Below are 19,889 nucleotides of genomic sequence, written 5' to 3' on the forward strand. Positions count from 1 at the left end.
ACGACGTCCTTCCAGGAATGACGCGCGTTTGAATTTGATCGTTGACACAGCCTCTCACCTCGGCATCTCCTGGGAATGTCGTGTCACCCGAGGCATCCCCGGGGTTTTAATATTTTTTCTTGTGTGCAGAAATAACAAAATAAGGGCGCGCTCTTCAAAACACATTCCCCAACTCAATTTCAATTTTCCGGAGAGTAGGTACACATACATCGGATATAAAAATAAAATCTTGCGAGCCGAGTGATATTTTTTTAATGCGGGTTTTAACGAAATTGGAATTGGAAAATTGGAGAGAGAAACATGGGATTCGACTTAATTAAATTTTTTTACCCTCCTTCATTATATGTATAATCAATATTCGTTCGCGTTGTATGAATGCTGGAATGATTAAACAGTATTAATTTCATTAGTCGTTCATGAAATAATGAAAATGTTTTCGTGCGCAGAACGGAAATATTCCCATTTATTTCGATTAATTGGATGGAGCATTAAACTCACATTATCGGGATAATTCTGTTACGAATACCGTCGGCTTGTTAATTAAGTCCGGTATTATTTAATATTATACCCAATTATGAAAGAGGAAAAATGGGTGTTATATTTTTACTGGAGGAAAAATGGGGAAAAGTAGAGGTTCACGTTGAATAAATATTTGATTTTCCCGTTAACTTTCGACAACATTATCATCCTCTTCCCCCTTCGACATTTATTCTGTCCTTTATGTTAAACAAAGAACTTTATTTTGCATTTCGTGCGGAAGAATTTTGGAGCATTAAGCCCGCGAATAATTCATGCTCCCTGGCATCGAAATATAAAAGAAGAAACACACGCACAACCAGGAAGAGGATAATTCCGGGGAGTTTTTTTATAGGCTAAACTTAACGTCAAATTCTCGGTAGTTTAAAGGACAAATCTATTTATATTCCCGGGAAGCGGAAAGGGTATGGGATCTGGCCCCTCGCCCAAATGACCCTTGAGCAGTGGCTGCAGCGCGGGCAGGGGGGGGGGGGGGGCGGCGGCGGCGGCAAAGGGGAGTTTTCCGTGAGCTTAGAGCTTCGGGTGGTAGTTAGGTAACGTGAGTATGGAAGAAATGGAATCTCGTCACGGACCGGATACGAGAGGACGCGGAAGGAGTGAAGCTCGGGGAATAGTACACGACCAAGGCGGATCCCAGGGACCCTCAACGTCGACATAACTCCAGGGTTTAAAAGCTTCTCGGTTTTTATCAACCTTCGAGCTTCATTTGAGGGTTTTTTCATTGGAAGAATTTGCTAATCCGAAGATGTTTATTTAATTAGAACGGAAAGTCTTTTTTGATATTGAGGTTCCAAGGATATTTTTTTTAAACTGAAATTGGGGAGATTTCGCAGACAGTTGACTAGTAAGTTGTAATTTCCAAAAGGGGGAGATTGAATTTGTTTTTGAGGGAAAAAATCACGGAATTTCAAATTTCACTGATGATTCAATGAAATTCCGAATATTTCAGGCACGTAACACCGGATTGTGATTTAAATAAGCAGTCGAGAGTATTTTTACCTGAATTCAGCAGATTTTTTTTAACTTTCAAGAAATAATTAAACTGAAATTGACCTGTCCATTGATTTTTTCAGAAAATTTTGAATTTCCAATTGCACAATTTCTTCAAATTTCAGTGGAATTGTAATGTAATAGAAATTTCAAACATCTATGGATGATTTTGTTGGTTAAAAAATCAACAATTGACTTTTAATTCAAGCACAGTTTTCTATCATTGGCATTTTCACCGAAATTTCACAATTGGATTAAAAAATGGAAAGTAGTTATGGCAATTTCATTATTCAGTGAGAATTCATCTGAATCAATAAAAAATTCTAGTGACTTGGTCTTAAATAATATTTATTTTTCCTATAGTTTTCTCAAGACCTTAATTTTCAATTGTTTCACGTGTAAACTGAATTTCCCCTTGTAAATCCCATAAAGTTAACAATATTACATGTTTTATCATGATCAGTAGGTGAAAATTGTCGGCAACAAACTTTGCAAATCAGTGTATTAACCGAGGAGTTTAATAAAAGAAAAACAGGAACGCTAGGTGGGGAGGGGGTGAAAAAAGATGAAATGAGGGGGGAAAAAGTGAAACTTTTTCTCTACACAGCCGATTACCACGATACAGAGGGCAACTAAACCGCGGCCTGTACTTAATGCTCATGCATATACCCAACATTGTAGATATATAATGGTTAAAGTTGTAGGTGGATTTATGCAGGCGATTCGATCGTTCTCCCGTGTGCATAGAGTCGCACACATGGTTATATCGCAACTGCAACTATTTATCCAGTGCTCCAGTGCATCGGGGAATTATTTATAGGCCACGAATATTTCCTACTACGAGTTATTAATCCACGGTAAATGCTTCCCATCGAATTATGTATTTAACGTGTGAAAGTTTCATTCAAATTAGGTAACGCTATGTGAACATTGGGATCTATGGAATTTTAAAGGCGATATTTAATAATGCAAACCTTCATGCTCCAGTCACATCAATTTTATTGTTTATGGGACGCGTGTCAATAAAGTATTCAGTTTAAGTTCTTGCAATTAAAATAAAGTCACGCCTGAACATTTGCGTCATTCAGTAATTTTTTTGCTTTTTCCCAGAGATTCCATCTATTTCAAATGACATTTTTATGTTGTTTTCAAAATTGAATAGAAACTTGATAATTTTTAAATTTAAATGACGTCCCATGTGGTACCGACGATAAAAAATTAATTGGAAATATCGAACTGAACTAGAACAACTGTTTTAGAAAAAAATCATAAAATTTCAGATTTCAGTGAAAATTCCGTAAAATTTTACATTTTTCAGTCACAAAAAAATGACATTTTCCCAATTTAATTGATATTTTCCTGGTTTCTGTTGATTTTCATATAATAGTCGACCTGAAATTGACACCTATTGATTTTTCCGTAAAATTTTAAATTTTTAACGACGAAACGTATACTAGAAATTGCAGACAACATTGTTAGAAAAAAAATGAAATTTCATAGACAGTTGGCTATCAATTTTCAGGACAGTGACACTGAATGCGATTTAGGGGAAAAAAATCATGAAATTTCAGATTTCACTGGAAATTCAGTAACATTCCAGAATTTTAAGCAGCATAAAGACGAGAATTCCTTGATTTATGTGAATTTCAAATCTAATATGAATATCCAGTATCAAATTACATTGAATATTCAGTGAAATATGAAATGTCCTGATTTTCCCCCTAAACCGCATTCAGTACCATTTACCAGAACTTTCTGGTTTTCTATTCATTCTCAGGGAAAAATGGAACAGAAATTTAATGAAAAAAATCCCTGAAATTTCCGCGAAACTTGGACACGATAAAAATTTCCGGAATATGGCGCGGAAAATTCAGACTGAAATTTTTACCAGTGAAGACTTGTACCAGTGAACGTCAACTCCATCCAATGCACATACGCAATCCTCTACTCAAATTCCTCTCACAATAAAATTTTTACAACCACTCTATGTAGCACAAGGTGTTTATCGTTGATAAAACAAAGATCGAATAGTTGACGCGAGCGTTTCATCAGTAATCTCCGGGATCGCGTGAGTCGTAAACCCCGGGTTCCTGATCCATCCCAACCCCACGGATGTAAGTTGTGTTTGAAGTTTACCTGAGAATCAAGTTCAGCCTGCGCACGGAATCAGCGGAGACTTAGCCCCCCGCCATAAACCAGCATCAAACTGCCATGAAATTCTCCCATCATTCCATAACGAAGGCTTTTTACATCTCCATAACCCTCTCTCGAGTTCCATCTCACCATAATTAAAACAGACTCGTTAATATTCAAAACTTATAATGGAGGGTCTGAGATGGATCGGGAAAAAAAATCACAACACCGTGAAATCGATATGCGGCGTAGCGCGAAGAAATACAAATTTCCAATGAAGAACTCTAAACTGCCTCTAACAATACTTGGAGAAGAAACTTCCAGCAAACTCGGAATCTGAGAGCGTGCAAAACTTATTGGAAACAAGGGCAACACTCATGTGTACCAAACATATGATGTGATTATCGTATTATAAAGAAAAGAAGAGAAAAAGAACTAACGAAAACTGAAAAGCTGGAGTTTTCAAAGAGGATAAAAACTTTTTCACCGACGAGTTTTCAAACTGATTTCATTTATCTTCACCGTGTCTGTTCTACGTAAGAACCAGCCGATAACTGTTCGATGTCATTCCTGGGGGCCATCGGAATACCCATCCGTGAATCTCCTGTCGTAAGTAATTTACGATGAAGCCAGGGCACAGAAAAGCCACGAATTCGCGATTATATATCGTTCATAACGACAGTCTGGGGTTCACGTAATAATCCCGTCATTAAAATCGTTGGAATAAAACTACTGGGAGGGATGAGAATGGAAGTTACGACTGGGGGAAGGGCTGAGGGCCGTGAAATTAGTCCATTTTGCACACCGACCACTTTTTTTCAAACACTCCCGCTACAGTCATTATATCGAACTCTCTCAAATATTTCCTACACACGATTTTTAACCATTCACGCCGCCGGGTGCGTGCAAAAACCAGTGATGGAATCGGCGAGGTTTTTTCGCTCGGCTTTATTAGCTCAAATTGCCGGCGTAATAGTTGACATTACATTACGGTATTTCGGGGAAAATATCGGCTGTTGGATTCGGCTGAATCAATTTATTCATTCACGCTTCATTCTTTTTCCGAAATTTTTCAATTTGCAAAATCTGATGCTAAGATTGTGTCGGTTATATCAAGACGAAATGGATTCACTTCGAAAGAGATTACCCTAAAATCTCAATTGTTAAGCAGCAATAATTATTATGACACAGTACATTAAATTGCATGGTTTGCATTTGTGTTCACAGGAAATATTAAAACGAAAGCCGTCCTGGATATCGAAACGAAAAATGGTTATTGGCTGACTGTTTACGCTCAGGATCACGGCGTCGTGCCCCTCAGCTCGCAACTTCAGGTGGGTTATTAAAATGATAACGAAATAAATGAGTTTTCTACAATTGAAATTGGTTCATTTGAAATTGAATAATAACCGGAGTGCGATGGGTTTCCAGCCGTTGAAATGAAATAAATTAAATACTGCTTTCCAATTGTTACGTTATTTGAACGGCGTAATTGTTTTATACGGCTTCAGTGAGATCTCATTTAATTGAAAAGCCCTTTTCCACTCGGCTTTACAGGTTTATGTGGAGGTACTCGATGAGAATGATAACACACCTCTGACCGAATATCCGGTTTACTATCCATCTGTTCCGGAAAATTCACCCGCCGGTGTCAGTGTACTTCACATAAAGGCCTTCGATCGTGACGTCTCACCCCAAGAATTTTCATTCTCCATAACCAGCGGCAATCCCGAGGGCTACTTCCTCATCAACTCGACAACTGGTAAGTCTCTTAATCTCTTAACCTCATTCTCCGCGACTGGAATATTTCCTTTTCACTCGGGGGTGATGAAAAATTGAAGCCTCCGGGCTTCAACACCTCGGGGATTTAACGAGCCCCAAACGCTCTCTTTAAGGATATTCAAGTGTATAATTGGAAATTTTCAATCATCACTTTTGTTAAGTCGAGTTGATAAAATTCGTGGATAATTAGTGGCATTCGAATTCAATTTTGACGGTTTTACAATATTCAAAAAATTTTGTCTTGGAGAATAGCTACAAGTTTTTCGTCAAATTTTTACGTATGGCATTGAAACTTCATTAAATTTAGTGTATTTTTTGAAAATAGAATTTTAGTAAAATTTCCTAAAGGATGAATATGTGGCCGTTACTTGAATTTTGGGGTAATTTTTGAACAGATTGTTGTCTCTATGCAACGAAATTATTACAAAATCCTCCAGGAAATGAGAGTCAAATGAAAATTGTAATGCACTGTTAAAATTTTTTATCTGAATTTTCCGTGCCACATTCTGTAAATTTTTATCGTGTTCCAATTCCAATGAAAATTCAATGCAATTTGACACTGAATATTCGTATTAGATTGAAAATTCAAATAAATCAAGGAATTTTCGTCTTTATGCTCCTTAAAATTCTGGAATTGTCCTGAAGTTTCAGTGAAACCTGAAATTTCATAATTTTTTTCTCCTAAATCGCATTCATCGTCACTGTTCTCAAAATTCATAGTCAACTGTCCATAAAATTTCATGTTTTTTCTAATAGTGTGTTTACTTATCGTCACAAATCGTCTTACAAATATTTAAGACGATTTCAACAAAAAAAATGGCCAAAGTACTCGAATATCCTTGAACTCGTTCGAGAGAAGCATCAAAAAATCATGCCCTCATGAATGGAAATTGATGGTGCCAGTCAGTCGGTGCTTTCGGGAATGACTCCATTATTTTTAGAATGGCAGGGTGTGTGGAGGTATTTTTGCTATGGGGATGGGCAATCGAGCGCGAATTTCATCTTTCATGTCCGATGACCTTTTAACGATGGGAGAGGGGTGCACGGCTTTACTGGCGTGCCGCACGCTATCCTCTCGACTCGAATCAAGTACATTGCGTATGCTGGAATACATTTGCGGATTGGAAAATTTTACAGTTTATTGTGCCGCTCTATCTCATTACTTTTATCGTTAGTTACATTTATGGGGGGGATTCCGAGAAACGGGGAGGGATTAGTTTCTGTAATTTTATGGGATATTTGTTATTCATTCGCACTCAAGAGAGGTGTCTCACGTTGGAAATGTTATTCTCGGAATTGTGAACGCGTCGTTTTGTTTAATTTTGCATTCAGAACTCGAGAATAATTTTTCTTCTCTCTTTGAAAAGACACTCAAATGCATAAAAACGAAAAAAATCACCTGTTTTGCCCCAGTTGTAGATTTGAAGATGTTTGCCCCACTTAATAGACAGGTAAACACCTCTCGATGGAACTGTTGTTCCTCAATTAAAATGAACAAATCGAATTCAATTAATACCCAGCAGTAATCAAAGATTTAAATGAAAGTATATTCAGATAATTCACGGGGAAAAAACGAGAATAAAAACTTCGCTTTCATTGGAAACACAGTTCAATCCATAGAAAAGAAAATGATCTGTTTTGCCCCAACGGTTCTTGATAAACAGATAAAAAACACCTCCCGATGAAATTTTTTTTCGCCAATTAAAATGCAAAACTTGAATTTCAATTAATACCCAGCAATCAATGATTTGAATGGAATTACATTCTGATAATTAACGGAAAGATAACACTGGCTCGGTGGAAATACTCAACACATTGCACGAATGCTTCCGAGTTGAGTCTCACTCGACATTGATCAGAGGAGAGCCGGATACTCACCGAGGGGGTTATTACACTTCGATCCACGAATGCCTGTCTATCCGAGGCATCATGCACGCTCGGGAACCCCTGAAAAGAGATTCCAACTCACCCTCAGCATACACCCACAACACCGCTATCCAAGAGTCTCAAACTGCGAATTATTCCCCGGGTAGTGTTCCAACACTGTCTCATCCCAAAATTCCTCGTGGATAGAAAAAAAATATTAATCAACGAATTGCCGGGGAAAACCGATCCGCTATCATTATTATTATATTCATAGAATGGATGGGGAAAAATCCGATGCGGGGAGAATATTGCATGAGAATGTGGGACAGGGTACATAGCAATCTTCGGAAATATGACAACGAGCGGGGAAAATGGAAATGCTTTCCTTTGGGTGTTTTACGACGAACGAAAAACGCATGATTTCAACGTCATCCTGCTGAACGTCTGGGCAATTTATCTGGTGTGTCTGTTGAATTTTCCCGGGAAGTGGAGTCTGGCAATTTTACACTATTAAATATTTTTGAGTGAAATTTCTGGTACAATTGTTGGAAGTCTTTGTCACTTTAGAGCATTCAAATCTGAAATTTTATGATTGTTCCCTTAAATCGAATTCAATGTCACCCTCTCACACTGTTACAAATTTTCGTCTGAATTTTTCGTGCCAAATCTTGGAAATTTTTACGGTGTTTAATTTCCACTGAAATTGCAGGGAATATTGTCATTGAAAATTCAAATGTTCCATTAATTTTCGGTTTAAATGATCTGAAAATCAGTAAAATACTTGATTTTCCAGTTAAATTAAATCCGTGAAAATTCAGAAAAATCGGGAAAGTTCAGGGAAAAATTGAAAATTCATGTCATTTTATTTCTAAATATTCATGTTCCGTGGAAAATTCAATGAACTTGCGAAAGTTCCATCTCACTCCCATCGAAAACTCCATTTCTGTGAATTCTACCTAAAACTTTGAAATTTCATAACCATTTTTCCCCTAAATCCGATTCAATGTCACTCTCATGCGAATTCCCATCACGTTTTCTCCGAAATTTCAAAAAAAATTTAACAGTGCAAAAAACACCAGTGAAATATCCATAAAATTTCCGTTGCTCTCAGTGTCCGCAATTTCTCTCTCTATCGCCCATATCAAGATAGAATTCTTGAATTTATTCCCCACACAAATTTTTCACCTCATAGTTTTTCAACTCACACACCTTCAAATGCGAAAAAAACCTCCCAAGACCGTTCCACCACGCCCTATTTTCTCTCTGCATATTTTATTTCTCAACCCATTCCCCCGCCCCTCAATCCCGTTGTTTTCAATCACAAGCGTACGAAGCAGATGGGTCGTTTGAGATGGGTATTTGGCCGATATGGTTTTCGCTGTTCGTGTGTCATGAGCGCAGAGAGAGAGCACGAATATCCCCAGCTCTGGAGAGTGCAACAGAGGGAGAGATACATTCGAGAAAAGGTGAAAGAGGGGATTCCGACATCTGGCTATGGGAAACAACGCGAAATCGACGAGAAAATCCGATTTTAGTGACGATAAAACGAAATCTCGTTATTACGACCAAACGCGAACAAATCCGTGTGACCCCCCCCCCCCTTCCCTGGGCCCTCCTTTCATAGTTGGAATAGTGTATGCGGGGTTCGCGCACGCCCGCGCACCGTCTACCCTTTGCCCTGTATGAAATCGACGTTGGAAACCTGGTACTATACATTTTTACCGTAAAACGATTCAACTCGAACGGGAAAGAAACCGCTGACGCGACTATTCCAGGCGCCAATCGGGGAAAACACGACTTGGTCCTTTGGTGCATGATGGAGTGCCCATGACACGCCTTCACATCGTTGTTTTGAGGGGCTCCATCCATCAATTCTTTATTATGAAATTGCATTTGGCTTTTGGATGAATTTGATTTATGGGAATTTTGTTTTTGAGGAGAAAGACGAGAATTTGCCAACCTACTTCAATTTTCAATCCAAACATGAATGAAAATTCAGGAATATATTTTCCTGATTATTCTTCATTTCTACGAATACAGTCGCCATTTATTTTTCGATTAAACTTTAAATTTTAGTGCACGGAGAGAAAAATTCAATAAAAATTACCAGAAAAAAAACGCAATAATTACGTTTCGAAATGTAATCCGCGAGTGGAGTAAAATTCAATAAAAAGTGTGAGTCGGAACAGAAATTAATCGCCACGTAAATTCTACGATTTGTTCCGCAAAAATTAAACAGCCGTCTGCACTGATAGAATGATTCATTTATTCCAAACGAGATTCGTTAACTATTAACGAATGGTAGAGTTGAATATGACCAAATGAATATTCGTTAATAGTTAACGAATGGTTCACTTGAGTGGCGAAAGTCAAGTCAAACAAGGCTCCTCAAATATACATTCGTTAACTATTAACGAATGAACATTTGGTGGGACCGAATAGACCCTAACCTCCTACCAAAATCCATTCGTTAACAATAACTAATCCGTTCTATCAGTGTGATGACTCAATGCTGTGGGGACAACAAGTCGTTCCCTAATTTTTCCCCAACGATTGAGAAATTTGACGGAACAGAACGTAGAAATAACTCACCAGCTTCATAAAAATTGTTGAACGTTTAAGAATTTTTGATTTTTGAGGCACAATAAGTCGCCAAATTTCTGTAAGATTTTACTTCTTCGGGAAAAATTACGTGACAGTTTCGTACTTTGTTCGGTGAGGAATGTTCCATTCCTATAAAAATTGCCGAAAAACGATTCCCCATTGCGGATTACGTGAATTGTTCCGTAATTTTTACTAAATATTTCTCCGTATGGCGAAATTGCTTGGAATTCCAGCGAATGACAAATCACATTTTCGCTGAAATTTCAATACTTCGTCATGAGAAAATCACAATTCAACAGTGAAAAGAATGAACACAATTTGTTTGTTAATTACGAATGAGTTTTCTATAATTGTGTTTGCCTTCAATCTTGCTGGTTTCATTGGAGAAGAAGCGATGGGAATCGAGTGTCGCATTCGTTCGCAATGTTGTCTTTCTTTCATAAATTACTCCAAGGTAAACTTCCGCGATGTATACTGCATCTGTATGTACAGATGTTGAAATGTTATTGCGTGCGGCATCCGGCAGTGATACAGAGCGACTTCCCGTCTCACTTTTTCCCATCGAAACTCCCGCAACTTTTTGATACCGCGTTATTAGTCTATAGACGTTTGAGTAACTGACGTCTGGGGTATTGACACCGTCGTACCATCGGTCAGGAAAACTTTGCCAATTGCCAGGTAAACACGATGTCTCCGTTATTCCCCGAGAAGTGCAATAATATTTGCCGAGTTTCGGGGTAAATCGCGTGCTGTTCACATGCACTGACATGATGGCTCGGTTAATCCTGGAGTCAGTTGAATTCCCAATCTCCAGGCCCGTCTCCCTACCAAACTAGTCTCAAAGTTCGTTTATTAATTTGAATGGTTGCTAATGGTCACGTCATGTTTCCAGGTCTGATCACAACCAGTGGAAGAAAACTCGATCGTGAGAATCAGGCGGAGCACGTGCTGGAGGTATGTAACTGATAAATGAATGATAATTACTGGACTCTGAGAGTTGATTCCACTTTATTGCATGAGAAAAGCCATTCTATTTGAGAAATTGCATAATATTCTTTATTTTTATTTATTTTTTATTCATTCTTACTTTTAAAACTTGAGGTAAGTGACGCCAATTGTTTGTTATTCACCGAAATAAAAAAAAAGATGATGAAATTCAATATTTCACTCCAAATTCAATTCAAGACATGAATTCAGTAGCGAAGCGGTAAAGCGGATCAAGTCGATTTAGATTTTTCGTCAGTTTTTGATGAATATCTCGGAATCTAAGAGAGATAGCAAAATTTCACTTATGACCTTTTTTATAATGCTTAATTGGCTCTACAAAAAAGGTCATAACAAAAATTTCGCTGTCTCTTTTAGATTCCGAGATATTCGTCAAAAACTGAATAGTCAAAATCGACTTGACCCGGTTTACCGCTTTGCTACTAAATTCTGGAATTTACTTGAATTTTCGATCAAAACATGAATGTTTAATACCAACTTGCCCAGAATTTTCCATTAATTTACTCAAGAATATATTTACAAATAATAGAACTGAAATTTCCGGTTTCCCTTGATTTTATCATAACATTTTAGAGGAAAAACAGGAAATTTTAGCCAAAAATTTTCAACAGTCTTATTCGTCTCGAATTATCAAGGCCAATTAATTGCGATTTTTCTTCCTCTTATTTTATTCGATTTAACAGGAGCGTCTCTATGGATTCCCCCGGAGCTGGCACAGAGCACTCGATATTTCGTAAAGTCATTAACAAGTCAGTCACCTATTTGATAATTGAGGTTTAAAGTCCCCGAGGGAATTGAGGTGAACTAAAAGGCATATATGCGAAGCCATGTGAATATAATACGGCCATTGACGTCGAGGATATAGTTGTAGGCATAACGCTGGGAGTAGGGCGTTAGCTCATGTCGCGCCGGAAGTACTATCCCGACGTTGTGACAACGGGGGGTTTCGTTGATACAATTACCAACGGGGTGTCTTCACTATCCTCCCTCTCTGATATACGTTTACACTGGTGTGTGTAGGTGTATCTTAAACCTGAGGAAATTTCCTCCCTCTTTCCGTGACTTCCGCATTAACTTGGGGAGGGGAGAAGTATCAGTGGAGCACTCACCTAACGTGCCACTTGGAACTCGGTGAGTTGCACCTTTATACGATGCAACGTGCATTATGCCATGCGCCACCTGCTAAAGTGCTAACTACATGCGAGTAACACTTATGACGCACGCCGGAGAATCATTAGTTTTATTGAGTCAAATGTCATGATTTGTTGGTGATTGTTGAAACGCTTTGGCGAAATTTTCCAGTGCAATTCTCGGGAATTTTCATTGCATTATATTTTCACGGAAATTTCGAAAAATAATTGAAAATCCAAAATTTTAGAGAAATGTCAAAATATGTTTTTTCCTGATGCGAATCAGTGAATTAATTAGATAAAAGTGTCACAGTTGAACTGTTTAAATGTTTAATACAATGAATTAATTAACAAAATGGAAACGGAAATATGTTAATAAAAAATACAGAGTGAGCGATCCACCCACACGGAAAAAATTATATATTGAAAAATATATAGAAAAATATTTTAAATTGGCCCAATTTATATTTTAAAAAATATATAAAATGGATGTATTATGTATTTTTTAATATATTTTTCATAAATTTGGAAAATATATGGGATTGGCTCATATTATATACTTTTTGATGAGGGTAATGCAATAAACATTCAAAGATCGGTCAATTGTAAAATTCTTTGAAACTCCTATGAAACATCTAAATGAATTAAATCCATTAAAAATCCTATTGTTCATTTCAGAACAATAATAAACTAAATTTTAGAATAACCTGAGTGAGATTATTTGTAACAAATTAAATTAAATTGGTCCAGTTTATATGAAAAAATATATAAAATAAATGTTTTATATATTTTTAAATATATTCTTTATCAATTTGAATAATATATAGAATTGGCCGAAGTTATATTATATCAATTGTAAAATTCTTTGAAACTCGTATTAAACATCCCAGTGAATTTCAGAATAAAATAAACTGAATTTTAGAATAACCTGAGTGAAATTATTTGTAACTCAGTAACAAATCCGAAGGTATTATTCTTTACTACTAGTGCTTTCAACACGAAGAAAGCAATAAATTTTTTTAACGGCCAATAAATACCTTCGAAACAACGCAAACGATGATATTAGAATTCACAACATTTTTACTAACTCAGAATGACAAGATAATTGAATACACCATTTTCAGCTACTAAATTCCGCGTTAACTAACCCAAAGCGACACCTAGGCAGTTATAAATAATTACTGAGTTTAAAGATGAGGATGAGAATTTACATGGAATTAAAGTTATCTCCGGATTACCCGCCGGCATACTTAGCCGTGGGTTAAATCAACGAGAAATTGAATTTGTCTGTGGCTGGTGGATAACTAGGTACTTAATAAGACGAGATATTTTCATCAGTCACTAAATTTCATTCACTCAACAATTTTTCCGTGCACTCTGTATTTCTCCCTCTCAATATTGCGGAGATACGGGGAAAATGAGAAAGAAAATCGCATCTCTGCTGGCACACACGGTAGGGAAATTGAAAAGTAAAATGTGGGAGGGGGGGGGGGGGGGGGGAATTGAATGTGAGGATAGAAGAGTTGAGGCTCCTCTTCTTTTCGTCACAGTGACGGAAGTGGATGAAATCAGTCCCCGGAGCGGTGGGCGGAGGGAAGGAGTGTCTCAAGATGGTTATACAGGGATTTTCAAGGGAATACGTAGATTCAGACTTTGAAAGTGCCACCGCTGACAGAGATGAGATACTTTTACCCGAACTTACTTTAAATATTGAAAGTCATAAAGCAAAGAAGTGGAGGGAATGACACATTTTTGGGGTGGAAAATTGAATTTTTTTTTCATCGCGGTTTAAAATAATAAGGGGTGAGAGGGAATGCCGAGGGTTTAAAATTGTAAAACAAGTCCTTAAGTAATCCAGTTCTTTCGATTTTTCAATCCTCGCGAAAATGTTCATCATCCAAATAATACACGGAGAGAGAAATTCAATAAAAATTATCAGAAAAAACGTAAAAATTACGTTTCGAAAGGTAATTCACGAGCGAAGTAAAATTCAGTAAAAAGTGTGAGTCGGAACTGAAATTGTAAAAATTAACCAGCCGTCTGATGACTCACCGCTGTGGGGACAACAAGTCGTTTGGTAATTTTTCCCCAACGATTGAGAAATTTTACGGAAGGGAACGTAGAAATAACTCACCAGCTTCATAAAAATTGTTGAACGTTCATGAATTTTTTATTTTTGAGGCACAATAAGTCGGCAAGTTTCCGTAAGATTTTCCTTCTTCGGGAAAAATTACATGTCAATTTCTTACTTTATTCGGTGATGAACCTGAAAATTCACTGAACGTTTCGGATTTCTTCTCTTCCATTCCCATAAAAATTTCCAGTAAACGATTCCCCATTGCGGATTCCGTGAATTGTTCCGTAATTTTTACTGAACATTTCTCTCCGTGCAAATTAAAAAAATCCATCGGGTCATATTCCATTCACAACTGCGGATTCCCCACATCTTGTTTTCGTCTGAATAAAGACTTTCATGCACTCAACATTATTTTTTCCCCGCAATGTAGTTGGAGTTTTAATTTATTAATCCGGTTAAGCCCGGGGAAATAAAATAACAAGACACCTTCTCTCGGTGTAAATTAATATATGCGTATCACGGAATACGGTTAAAAGTGTATAAAAGTTCACGAGGAAAATGGCGGGTGTGCGGTGGGGCCATGGGAAGTTGAGTCTTAATCGAGGAGACTTGGTGCCCAACTTACCCCATACATAAGTTCTACCTCTCGACACCCTTAACCGGGGTGAATACCAGTTGATCAGAAAAGTTTTCTCGCGGAGAAAACGATTCCCCCAGCGTTGCGACAGAATCTCTGATACTCGATACAAGGTGGTGCACGTGAATTTTCCACTCAGCAATTCTTATTTCTCAGTTTTTTTTTCTTCAATCGAGGCTGCAGGAGGGTGAGGAGATCCTGAGCATAAATAGGAGAACGCCGGGGGGGGGCTGTAGTGCAGGATCATTTTAAGGGGAAAAGCCCTCAGGCCCGCTCTCCATCCCTATTCAACTGTATATACTCTCCTGAGTATACGCTCATGGAAATTGGATTGCAGAAATGGCTTCTACGTAACGTTATACAGCGCGCTTGACCCTAGCGAGGTGAGAAGTATATTATCGGAGATAATGGTAATGATACGAGGTAAAATAGTCTCCGGTGGGATCAATTGTTGCAAATTCTCGGAGTTATGTCTTTGTGGAGGAACATTCGGGGATCTACTTCACTTTGAATTTCAAATTTCCTGTTAAAATGTTTTTTTTTTCTCATTGCCCAGAAATGAAAAAATATTAATGAGCAAATTTTTTTACCCTCACTGCACAGCAACAACGAATGTCTGAATTTCACACACCTTTTGTAGACATTTTTCAGACACTAAAAAACGTCTGAATAAAGTGAAAATGTGTCTAAATTTCAGACGAACAGGTGCCCAAACATTTTAATTTATGTTTGAAATTCAGACAAATTTTCATTTCAGTAGCGAAGGGGTAAAAGGAGATGAGTCAGTTTTCACTATTGACCAGTTTTCAATCAATATCTCGGAATCTAAGGGAGATAGCGAAATTTTTGTTATAACCTTTCTTGTGGAGCCGATTGAGCGCTACAACAAATGTAATTACGAAAATTTCGCTATCTCCCTTAGATTCCGAGATATTGATTGAAAACTCGTCAATAGTCAAAATTGACTTATTTTACCGCTTCGCTACTGATTTTATTCAGACGTTTATTAGTATCTGTAAAATGTCTACAAAAGGTATGTGAAATTCAGACATTCGTTTTTGCTGTGTGTTAAAACATGTTGGCTTAGATTTCTGCTACACTTCTTCGAAATTTTTATCACATTATTCCAAAGAATTTTGTCACTGAAAATTCATCGGAATTTGTTACTGAGCATTCATGTTTTGATTTCAGTACTAAATTTCCCAAAATTTGGAAATTAATTGAACATTCAAGAATATATTCAAGCGAATGTAAAAGAATTGACAATTTCCATCAACTTTTCCATCAAATAGTGAATGTTTCAAGACAAAATTCCTCAAAATTTCAGTGAAAAATTGTCCCCTGACCCCTCAAATCCCTCAATCAAATATATAAAATCCTGCATAATGACGAGACCCTGAAAAGCAACGTTAATCACCCATAAAACCAAATAAATTCCCGGGCATCCGAGGATGCCCATTACCCCCCTATTTATACATCCCACGGTAATTTTCATAACACGCATATCACAGAGGGTAACGAGCGCTAAATTTCCGGCATCCACCGTATGTGTTAAGTTTAAAGAGAAAGAAAGGGTGACTGAGGTGTGCCGAGAGGGAGTCTCGAGAGAACTTAAATACACACAGGAGGGGTAAAGTGGAAAAGCCAACAGGAGAAGTACCGCGGATGTACCCGTAATCCTTCGTAGGAGCAAAGCGTGACGCAGGTTCACTACTCAACCCTTGCCCCACTCTCCTGCGCGCCGTATACACTGGGCTCGAGCCCAACTCTCTACAACTAGTGGCCGGAGAGCAGCGCAAGAAATATAGGTGCATCTTTATGCGCCACTAGCTAACCACCGGGGCCTTTTACCCGCAGTCTTATTAATCGGCCGCTATTTTTCAAACATTCTTCCGGGATACCGACGTGCATATTTCAGAGACGCCACCGGGCGTTTCCAACTCCATTCTTGAATATTAATGCTAGGGTCTCACTCGGTTATACTTCACGAAGCCCTTAAAACCCTCTCCCTTCATTCTCCCCCTTTTCTCTCATTACTTCCACCTAAATACTTCAGAATCAATGACCCAATGCAAAAATACCAACTCCCCTGTCATCGAATAATTAAGAAAATAATTCACGAGAAATATTTATGATTTACCTCAACGCTTTACGCAACTATACCCGACATTTATGTAAACCTCTCTCCACCGAGCATTAGCATTCAACATTTTTTTCCACCTCTCGCAGCGAGTGCCTCCCCGGGAATATTTCCATTTGCCCTTAAAATTTCAAATATGCCTCGGCTGTTACTTAGCCTCCCGAACGCATCCTACATCAAAAAAGCATCGCGTGCCCAGGGTTGTATGCATCCACTTGCGTGAAGGAAAAACGCAAACTGAGAGAAGCTACTGCTACCGTAGTCGCAATCGCGATCACGTTACGCCTTTAATTTACAACGATTTTTCTTGCCAACTTCACGTGTATAATTTTTCCTTGTTCACGTTGTTTTCTGTTTTTTTTTAATGGTACCAGCAAAAAAGTCCTCTTATGTATGTATCTCGATGGCAATCGTGGAACGACGGGAGTACAAGACTTAGAGGCTATTCGCCTTGTGTGCCCGGGTCCCTCCTTCGTGCGGGGATATAACGTTTATCTATAACCGCTTCAAATGGCATGCTTAGTCGACGGTAAGCGTTTTCCGATTTCTCCCGTGGAGCAGGGGCAGCCCGGGGTGCCCCATTCTGCCGGGAATACAAAAAAATTTTTACGTGTCTTTTGCACCCTCTGGTGTACTTGAAAAACCATACGCATCGGGATTTCAAATATCGGTGAATTGAGATGGAGGTGGTGATTTACATTTTTATCGGTCGATTACAAGCCATGGGGGCGCCCTCTGGTCTCCGATAATGGGGTGGATAGAGGACTATGGGCTTCCTTCCGCTCCATAATTAAATGAAGGATGAGAGCAATGGACAAATACCATGGGAAATGAGTTTCATCGGGTCTTGCTGGAGTCAGCTTTTTTTCCGCCGCTCCTCTCTAGCCTTCAGAAATTCGGTTTTTCATTTCCTGGGGAAGAAATGAAACAAAGGGATTGGAGAGCACTGTAATGCAGGGGGAATTAATTTCACAAATTGAGAATATTGTTCTGCCTTCGGGGGTAATTCCTGCTGGATTAGGGCGAGAGGGGATGATTGGGGATTGTTAAGGGTGTTACCATCGCAAATTTCAAAAAGAGAACTTATTAAGGCAGTCGCTGCTTTGGTGGAATGAAACATTTTGCAAAGTTGTGTTTTTTTATTTCGAATCAATTTTTTTGACTTGAACGTTCAGTACTTTCCAGGAGAGCGAGATACTGAATTCGATTTAGGAGGAAATAATTAGGAAATTTGCGATTTCGTTGACATTTCAATGCAATTTAAATTTTTGAGCAGCAGGGAAAAGGCAATTTCCCAGTTTATTTCAATTTTCAATAAAAACATTAATATTTATTACCAAGTTATGCGAAATTTCCGTAGAACTATAATGTGACAAAAAATGGAAAAACTATACACTGGTAGAAATTTTTTGAACTTTAAGTAACAGATGCATTCGAATTTTCAATATTCGGAACTTGAATTCAATTTCAGATTAAATTGCTCATAGAATTTCTGATTCATCTTGGAAATTCAATAAAATTAAGTTTTTCGTGATGAATGATCATTGAATTTTAACACGTATCGGGAATATTAAGCATTACATTCAAGTGAATTTTCCAGAGATTAAAAATTCAGAAGAAAAGTTGCCTGAATTTTCACGATTTTCAGTAATTTTCAGTGTCGTATGAACCTGAGAAATCAAATTTCATTGAATATTCAAGAAAATTGACTAATTTATGAATAATGAATAATAAATTATTGGTTGTTAAACATTTCAAGATTTTTTACTTGAAATTTCAAGAGTAATTTCCTAACAGTGTACCGAAAATTTAAGGCAAAAAATTTCATCAATGTTAAATCAATCCAACATATACGAAATGGTTCATAAATATTAATTGAAAATTATTATTCCCCCAAGAATATTGAAATGAAGATGTAAAGGGGTAAGGGGGGATTGGATCATTGCTGAGAGAAGGGCGGGGAGTTTTCAATGCATAACGAGGCACTTCAATTAATCGAAATGAAGGCATTAAAGTTAATTTTAAGATTATGGGATGTAATACATTAAAGCGCAACCATCAGTTGGTAACAGCGTATTCACGGTTAAATCCTCCCGCACGTTGTCGTTAATGATGTGATCAACTCAGCCAAAACGGTTTAATCTACCGCACTACTTCTCAAATGCTCCCGGGAGATTTTGGCGATGTTCAGAACGACATTGGGTAAAAGTTTAAGCCCAAGCCGGCTCAAGCCTCCCGTATCGGTTCAACTTTCCACTGTCGTATATAACGAAGACTAATACGCTTTCTGCATGAAGTTTCTGGTGAGGTGAGGGTGATCACCCTCTGTCTCCTTGCCCAATGTACCCATCACGACGAGCCATACCGCAGAAGCACCCACCGTGGAGGGTAGACACTGCGATGGATAAAACCGAGTTTGGTAGCCCTAATTTAGTGCAGGTGTTACCCCTCCGAAGTGACGGTCTCTCCACGGTGAAGGCTCCTAGGAGACACTTCTAAATTTACGTCGTGGTCTACAACGAGCGCAGGTTAGACTCTGATTCAACTGGGAATTGCCACCGGGATGTGTCAAGAAATAATTCCTCTGTGACAGCTTCTCTTCACGGGATACTTATCACTCCTGTGAATGAGCAATTTCAATCGTCCAATGGTTTTTGGGGCTGTTCCAATTCACAATTTTAGAAATTTTTATTCATATTGTCGAACTAGGAAATAGTTGAAATGAAATTAACAATTCACGATGATTGTTCACTAGAATTGTGAATTTTTAATGCTGAACACTGTGAGAAATTTTTTGAAAATTAAGTAATAGTTGCACATGAATTCTCAATGTTGTGAATTTTTTAATCAATTTAAGATTAAATCGTTCATGTAATCTCTCATTCAGGTTGAAAATTCAGAATAATTGCATTTTCCATGTTAGATTATCACTGATATTGCAGTGATATCCAGAATTGTCCAATTCATTGCGGAAATTGAACATCACAT

At 37.9% G+C, this 19,889-nt stretch overlaps 1 protein-coding gene across 1 annotated transcript in view; it reads left to right on the forward strand.

The window, feature by feature from the left end:
* The window catches only part of LOC107038385 (fat-like cadherin-related tumor suppressor homolog), a 135,396-nt gene that overhangs the window by 95,002 nt on the left and 20,505 nt on the right, over positions 1-19,889 (forward strand). The window contains exons 3-5 of the mRNA XM_015257452.2: positions 4,888-4,994; positions 5,218-5,422; positions 10,805-10,866. Coding sequence (XP_015112938.1) covers positions 4,888-4,994; positions 5,218-5,422; positions 10,805-10,866 — 374 coding nt within the window. The remainder of the gene's footprint in view (positions 1-4,887; positions 4,995-5,217; positions 5,423-10,804; positions 10,867-19,889) is intronic.

This window comes from Diachasma alloeum, unplaced genomic scaffold, assembly GCF_001412515.2.
Source record: "Diachasma alloeum isolate Michigan unplaced genomic scaffold, Dall2.0 Dall_scaffold_00280, whole genome shotgun sequence".
NCBI lineage: Eukaryota > Metazoa > Arthropoda > Insecta > Hymenoptera > Braconidae > Diachasma > Diachasma alloeum.